Source organism: Canis lupus, chromosome 8, assembly GCF_011100685.1.
Source record: "Canis lupus familiaris isolate Mischka breed German Shepherd chromosome 8, alternate assembly UU_Cfam_GSD_1.0, whole genome shotgun sequence".
Classification (NCBI taxonomy): domain Eukaryota; kingdom Metazoa; phylum Chordata; class Mammalia; order Carnivora; family Canidae; genus Canis; species Canis lupus.
Genome location: NC_049229.1, coordinates 23892383 through 23901045, shown reverse-complemented (window position 1 = coordinate 23901045; position 8663 = coordinate 23892383). Strand labels below are relative to the sequence as shown.

General features: G+C 36.9%; 1 protein-coding gene across 1 annotated transcript; it reads left to right on the top strand.

The window, feature by feature from the left end:
- Positions 1-4646: 4646 nt before the first annotated feature.
- RPL10L (ribosomal protein L10 like) lies at positions 4647-5771 on the top strand. The gene has a single exon (XM_038544033.1). It carries the CDS (start codon positions 4700-4702, stop codon positions 5342-5344), a length of 645 nt encoding a protein of 214 aa, XP_038399961.1. The 5' UTR covers positions 4647-4699; the 3' UTR covers positions 5345-5771.
- The last annotated feature ends 2892 nt before the right edge of the window (positions 5772-8663 follow it).

Below are 8663 nucleotides of genomic sequence, written 5' to 3'. Positions count from 1 at the left end.
GACACAATCAGCTAACTGAAGAAAAGTCAGCCATAACCATGACTCTCTTTTACTACTCAACTCTAGGAAAATATCAAGTTGCTCATCTAGGCTATCAAAAATTTTGAGATTACAGTTCTCAGTGTGAAGTTACTAAGAGACACAAATGAAAATGACTGTTCTTCATCAGTGGAAGCTCCACACCTCATTGAGAATCCAAGTGGGAACATGATCTCTTAATTACAATACACCTTCAAACACCAAGTGATGAGACACTACATAATGACTCAGCGATTAGCAATGTAGATGGTTCCAGCAGCAGGAGAAGACATCCAGAGTGCATGCATGTCAGTATTAGCATATTTGTATTTTTTTTTGTATATTTGTATTAATATATTAGACTCCAATTATCTTCTTCCAGAACGAAGTCCAGGTTTAGCTCTTTGTGAAATGGTTGTATTGTGATATTAAAGAAGGAAAGAGTGTGCTGCATTGAACTGATACATAGGACTATTCTTTCCAGTCTTTGAAGGCAGAAGACACTGTAATTTGATTGTCCTGTGTTAATTCCAACTACATAAAGTCTGCCTTGATGCATATCTAATCAACAAGTACAAGTATATATTGCTTTATTGTGCTTCATTGGATTATATTTCACAGATATTACATTTTTTTATAAATTAGTTTGTGGCAACTCTGTGTTGAGTAAGTTTATTGGTGCCATTTTTCCAATAGCATTTGCTCACTTTTGTCTCTGTGTCACATTTTGGTAATTCCTGTGATATTGAAAACTTTTTCATTATTATTATATTTCTTATTGTGATCTGTGATCAGTGATTATGATAGCCTGAAAGCTCAGATGATGGTTAGCATCTTCTAGCAATATTTTTAAAGTGTGTACTTTTTTTTAGACAAAGTGCCATTGGACACTTAATAGTATAGGGTACACATAGGACACTATAGTAAAATATAGTGTAAACATAACTTTAATATGCACTGGGAAGCCAAAAAACTCATTTGAATCACTTTATTACAATATTCAATTTGTCACAGTGGTCTGGAACTGATCTCCCAATATCTCTGAGATATGCCTGTACAGAATATTGTAGACTTCTTACATAGGGATTGTAGAATAGGAAAAAGAAACCATAGAAGAAAGAATTCTTCACAGTCAAAGCTGAATCATGAAGTCAAAATATGTTTACCTGCCTCCTTTCTAAAGACTCCTAGAAAATGATCTCTCCCACTCATCTTCAAATTTATTTTTCCAGATTATGCATTACTAGTTTTAGCCATCCATATTTGTCATTTCTATTTTTTTCTTAATATGCACAGCTAAATGGTGGCATGCTGGAACCAGCTAATATTGGCTGACAAAAGCTGATTGTGTGCATGTCCCCATCTTCATCTTCACTGATATGACATTGGTGACTGAAATTGATGACGAAGTATTTACACCACAGAAGTCAGTAAACACTGAAGTTGTGCCTTTCCTCTCTCTGCCCCTGCTCCCCAATGAACAGGTTGTTAAACATTTACCAACACACCACTGCAGTAATGTATATTCATTCAAACATTTATTATTATGGATCACACAATTTGCCAAAAACAAGTGACAAAACAGTGAGCCAAATAGACATGGTCCTTGTTTCCACAGCTTTTAACAGCCTTATGTAATTGCCATGCTCCTTTCTTGTCTTATTCCTTGCCTTCACCTACATATGTCCTACTTACTCTTTAAGCCTTCTCTATTTTACCAGTATCTCCCTTTCCCAAATTTGTATTGCACTTATCAAAGTAATAAATTTAGCAAATAAGGAAAACCTGATTTTCCTTGTATCATCTTCATGACTATATTTCAGGCTACCTCAAATCAGACAAGTTTTAGACTTTTTTTGCAAGGTTGGCTAAGCATGACGCACACTGTGGGTGTCAGGAGTTGGAAGGTAGGGGAAAAATCAAGTTTTTGGAATTGATGAAGGGTAATGCTTTCAACATTTAAATAGAATAGTGTGGCTTGGGCAGCCCAGGTGGCTCAGTAGTTTAGCACCACCTTCAGCCCAGGGCCTGATCATGGAGCCTGCTTTTCCCTCTGCCTGTGTCTCTGCCTCTCTCTCTCTCTCTCTCTCTCTCTGTGTGTGTGTGTGTGTGTCTCTCATGAATAAATAAAAATCTTAAAACAAAAAAAGAATAGTGTGGCTTATGCATTTTCCACAGGGTCCCATCTAATTCTGACAAGGCTCAAGAAAGGAATATAAATGGAGAATCCCAGTATGGCTCTCACAATTTCTTCTGGCCCTCTGACTTTGTCCTGCAACTGCGAGGGGCCCCAGGCATAAATATGATAGGGTGACCAACCTTTCCATTTTGCCCAGGACTAAGGACTTTTGGAGGATACAGGACTTCAGTTCTAAAATTGGTACAATTCCAGCAAGCCATGATTACTCACTTCTTGGATTAAGAAAAAAAAGATTATGCAAACAGTCCCTGATAACACAACATCTGTCGGTCAGAGAATTCTAGGGTTTTGAAAACCTAAAGCATGACCTAGATAAGTGCCAATGACTGAGATGGCACATGAATTCTGGCTATATTCGTTTTACCTCACAGACTCCTTTCCGCCAGAATGATGATATATTCTAGGCATGCAGTAATAGAAACAGATGCAAACATGTTTATAAAGTTAAAAGATATTCAAAGCATGTTGAAACTATCCTCATTTTTTTTTCTTTGGTCTTGCAAAGCCCTCCTTCCTGATCTCCCTGCATCCATTTTTTGTCCCTTCCAGTCAATTGACAATATTTTATACAAGAGTGATATTGACCATGTTACATACAACCAGAGTGATAAAACCTGTTGAAAGCTCTTCAATGGTCTTAAAAGAACAGAATCCCTAATTTGGTAAAATGGACCTTGCATGACACACAAGGCCCCCTCATACACACGCTATATTCATAAGTGTGCCACTCACCCCCTTACTCATAGTTATACTGGCCTTACTTTAGTTACTTAAATGGTTCAGGTTCTTGCCTGCTTCAGGGACTTTGCATATGCCAAGCCCTGTGTGACATACATAGCCACTGTATGAAATCTCTTTCCTGATCAAGTTGTTCCTGTCCATTTCTCAGACTAGCTCAGGGCTTCATCCCAGGCTCTCAGGGCTCACTCTGCTTCTCCTTTTTGGCACATTTTGTACTTAGTAATAAGATGACATATTTGAGGAGCATTCAAATCCTCTCCTACACTTGTAAGATCAGTGTGAGCAATACAACCTTCCTTGCTGCTTTCTCTCCATAATCAGGCTTATACAGTAAATAGGACCTATTTAAGAAAAATGTGAAGGTAGAAATAAACAAAGAAAGGAGACACAAGCAAGCTTTAATATAATATGGAAAAGTTCTCTAAATTGGGAGTTTTAATATTTCTTTCCTGATATGGATATTTTGTAAAATACCACTCACTTTAAGGATAGAAATCATTTTGTTACAGCTTATTTGTTTCCTTTATTCTATTTTATTTTTTATTTTATTTTATTTTACTTTATTTTATTTTAAGTAGGTGCCAGGCTGGGTGTGGAGCCCAACATGGGACTTGAACTGACAACCCTGAGATCAAGACCTGGGCTGAAACCAAGAGTCAGATGCTTAAATGACTGAACCACCAGGCACCTCTATTCGTGTCCTTTTTAAAGAGAAAGCATGAGTAGAGTATATTCACATTGGAAGGACTTTGTTCCATGATGTCATGGATTTGTGAAATAGCACTAAGAGATCAAAACAAAACTACAAAAATTCAGGTAGGGATTATAGAGTATTTGCAAATTCTCTTTCTCTCATTTTCCTCCTTCCCACATTATGATCCCAATCATAATAGTTTTTTTTTTAATCTCTTATCATAAAGGGGAAAAAGGATTAAAACTGATTCTCAGGTGTAAAAGATTAATAAAGCATAAATAGTTTATCTTCTATAGCTTCTAGCAATTGTAACCCTTGAAAATGAAAATAGCCTTAAGTTGAAAAATTCAGTTAATATTTCAATTTTGTGGATGCCGTTTTGCTAATAAGTTCATTCTATATGGCCAAATAAAACTCCAAAATTTAATGTTTCTAAAGCAATTATCAAGCAACATATGCAACAGGTGTCTGTCCCGACTCTAATCTCTTTTTTTGAACCTTATCAGACAGCCTATGCCAAGAAACCACTTTATGTAGAAAAGAAAACCACATACTCCTTGAGAAATAGCAATTGATCTATAAATAGTGGGAAATAGAGTTCCGGAAGATGAATTATTTAGACAAACTAGAAACAAAGGATATTGCACAGCCGGAGGCAGCTTCCTTATTTAAACTCTACAAAAGTCGGTCTTTTATACCTATAACCAAGCCTAGGGCAAAAGATCCATGCCCAGGAGGGACGGCGGGAAGACAAGTTTCTCCGGCTGCTGTGGCAAAGCCCAACTCGTCACGCCGCAAGCCCGGGGAAACTACACCGAGCCACTCTCCGCTCTGCGCATGTGCCAAGTTGTACTCACAAAGCAATAGAGTTGCTGTGTCTACGGTGGGGACGTCCTGAAAGAGCGTCTCCACGTCGTCATCAGGACTCTATGGTTCCCACGTGGGAAGAGAGGCGCTGGAAGTAAGGCGCATGCGCAGACGGCGGGGGGGGGGGCGGGGCGCGCGCCTCTTTCTCTTCGACGCGGGCCGAGGTTCCTGGTGTCGCCATGGGCCGCCGACCAGCGCGCTGTTACCGGTATTGTAAAAACAAGCCGTATCCAAAGTCTCGTTTCTGCCGAGGAGTCCCGGATGCCAAGATCCGCATCTTTGACCTGGGTCGGAAGAAGGCAAAAGTGGATGAGTTCCCACTGTGCGGCCACATGGTGTCTGATGAATACGAGCAGCTCTCCTCTGAAGCCCTGGAGGCCGCTCGAATCTGTGCCAACAAGTACATGGTGAAGAGCTGTGGCAAGGATGGCTTTCACATCCGAGTGCGGCTCCATCCCTTCCATGTCATCCGCATCAACAAGATGCTGTCCTGCGCCGGGGCTGACAGGCTCCAGACAGGCATGCGAGGTGCATTTGGGAAGCCGCAGGGCACGGTGGCCAGAGTCCACATTGGCCAAGTCATCATGTCCGTCCGCACCAAGCTTCAGAATAAGGAACACGTGATTGAAGCCCTGCGCAGGGCCAAGTTCAAGTTCCCTGGCCGCCAGAAGATCCATATCTCCAAGAAGTGGGGCTTTACCAAGTTTAATGCTAACGAATTTGAAGACAAAGTGGCTAAGAAGCGCCTCATCCCTGACGGCTGTGGAGTCAAATACGTTCCCAGTCGTGGCTCTCTGGACACGTGGAGAGCTCTGCACTCCTGAACTCTTTGGCAGCATTGACTCCTTTGCCCATGCTGGTCTCTCCGACAAGCTCACTTGATAAATTTTATTTACTGACAAAATATAAATATTTTTAAACATTCTGTTAAATAGTTTAAAATTGTTTATCCAGTTTTCAGAATATAGACTCTGAGAGAAATAATTTTTCTATTAAAGCAGAGTTCTTAACCGCACATGATAATTCCCTTCAAGTGCGAATGAAACAGTCTGTATGTGATTTATGGAGAAAGTTATTGCAGTTCTAATCCAAACACTTTTAACCTGGGGCAGTAGGGAAATATGTCAAGAGTTTTGTTTTTAGCGAGGTCGTTAATTATGCAGCCATTGTTACCTTGAGAAAAAAACCTCAAGATTTGTAGAGAAAAAATCGTTATTGTTTATGGAAAATAAACAATAGGGATGAAAATAATGATAGGCATTAGCGATATTTCAACTACAATCTCTTTGAAACTAAAAAAATCCATTCTTAAACTTGTTTCTAATGTTTTCCTTAAACATTTCTGCACATTGATTTTAGAATTTCACATCACCTCTGATTATCAGCCATTGGACAGCTGGTTATGACTGCAAAAGGTTTCCTCAGACAAGCCTTACATTATCTCACACTCAGGAGACCACAGTCCAATCCTTTCTTTATTACAGAAAGGTCTTAGGTTGACAACAGAGTTCACATAGCTTGTATCTGGGTCCCAGTAGAACCAACGAAAAAGAGAAAATGACACCAAATCAACTATCTGTGCTCTAAAAGGACCCTAGAGATAGTTTGCAATCTGTAGATGCTTGCCCTACATTTAGAGTTACATTGATCATACAGGTGTTTTTGTTTGTTGCACTTTGTTTTGGAACCTACCTAAGCTAAAATTTCTGGGTCTGTATCACATTTTAAAATTCTGGTTCTTTAAATTATTTAGTTTTCTGAATCTCAATCTTGTCAACAATGCCCTCACTTTTTAAAAACTAACCATTTTCAGGGTCACTGAATGAAAGCAACAAAAGGAGTACTAAACAGTGTAGAGACATACGCTTATTAAAGTCTTTCCATTTACTTTAAAAAATTTTGCATCCTAAAAGTTTGCATCTGACAATACTAAAGGTTTGCATCTGACAATATTTTTTTTCAGGTTTGTGCTATAAGAGATGTCTTACTTGTATGTTTTCAAGCAAGGTTGCTGTATTAATCTATAATATTTTTCATATTATATATAAATGAGAAAGATAATAATACAATATACATAAATTATATACATCTATATTGTACATAATATACAATATACTAAATAATACAAATATACAGAGAGGGTCTTCTGCCTAAGAGGCACTTTCCTTCATGCGTTTTGTTTGATGCTTTAAAACTCCTGAAGTTTTCTAGGAAATTAAGTCCTGTGCAATTCATAAATGAGAGTAGACATGAGCCAGATCTTCTGACTCCTATCCAGTCTTGTTTACTTTTTGCTACACTGTCTTTGAAAAATAAAAGCTCAAGCTCAAATCAAAATGTAAAACACAACAAAACAAACAGTCCCATAGTGTCTGTGTTAATATAACTAATGCAGTTTTGAAAATAATTCCATCTTCATTATTCATCCTTCTTTTTGATCTCAAACTTCTCAAACATCTTGACCTTCAAACTTGGAACTATGTATCCACTAAATTACAGGGAGGAAGCCAAGGATAAACCCATGAATGTCCTTGTCTGGTATAGACTGTTATGCATATAGATATGTGGGTGAAAAGAAAAAGATAAAAAATTATTACATTAAAAACTGCTGGTAGGTGTCATTAAGGTATATTATTTGGTTTTTCCTACAATTTTCTATTATAAGCTATTATATAAATTTTATTTCTTTAATGTGGATAGAAGGACACTTTCACCTTCATTTTTTAAAACAAAAATCCTATTATATTTTCTAAGCCATGGTTTTGTTTTTTCAGCATTTTTCTGTTTTCTAGTCATTTTAGTTATTAACAAATTGATAAGAAGACAGTTGAGCTGAAGGATAATTTGATTATATTTTTTGCAGAGCTTGTCATTATTTCTAAATTTCTATTCAAAATGGAGAATTTAATTTGGGAACATATTATATATTCATATATTCATGTACTACTGCAATGTAACAGAACTATCTGCCCTTTAAAAAAAAATACAAGTACAGTTAACTAAATTCAAATAAATATTGCCCTATAAAACTCTTTGATTTGGTTGATGGAGTCTCTAGGTTTTATGGAAAATACTGACTGAATCAGAAGATGATGAAAACTTCAATTGGACCATGCATCATCATCAATTTATTTTGAAAAGCACATTCCACAAATGGTCATTATATAAACCACTGTTTCTCCTCCCTTCAAAATATGCAATTATATTAAGCATATTTAGCCTGAAGTCCTTAATTTTTATAAAAATATGCACTAGCTCTACCATGAATTGACTGTCACTAACTTTGGCAGGCATTTTATTTCCACTTTAGCAGCGTGGTACTGCCTACCTCAAAAAATTCAAGTAGGGCTTTCTGATTCTTAGGGTGTCACCACAGATCTAAGGATTATTTAGAGAGATTATTGGGAGATTATTTAGCCCCAATCATTCCGTCTTTATATTAATGACATAGGTTTGAGGTTTTTCTTAGAGTAATGAATTGTTTTCATAAAACTAACTACCTTTCTTTAAGTGATGCAGAAAATAATGAGTAAAGTCAAAGTGAATCAAATTACACTCTCAATTCAAAGTGAAGTCATCGCCATGTTAAGCAGTGGATAATAAGGGAAATTCTGGCATTAGGATGATAGGATTTGAATCTTAGTTTCTCCACATACTTGGGCAAATTACTTAGTATCACTATTAATTTTCTCAACTGTAAAAAAAAAAGTTTAGACACTATAGATTATAAATTTGTTTTTAGGATTGAATGAGATAATTCATTGAGAAAATGAACAGGATTGTGCCTTGCACATATTAAGTACACAAAATCAATGTTAATTTATTTTAATGTTCATGTTATCATTACCCCTTTTGTTCCTGCCTCACTGCTTCTCAGCATCTGATTTTTGCTGTTTGTAGTGTTACTATTTTTTCATGATCTATAACTTTAATATTCTATTTTGCAAACATATTCCCTCCAGTTTGTCTAATCTGAGTTCTATATTTAATTGGATTCAATATTCTGACTTGAGTCTTTGTTATTTTTTATCTTTAGTTTTGTAATTTCCACTTTTATATTATTCTAGTTGGCTGTCTCTTCTTGGAACTCCTTTTGAAAAATGTAATTGTACTCTACCCATTATCCTTTACCTATTACTCACT

Coding starts and splice junctions, on each gene's coding strand:
- RPL10L (XM_038544033.1), top strand. CDS start 4,700: ATGGGCCGCCGACCAGCGCGCTGTTACCGGTATTGTAAAAACAAGCCG.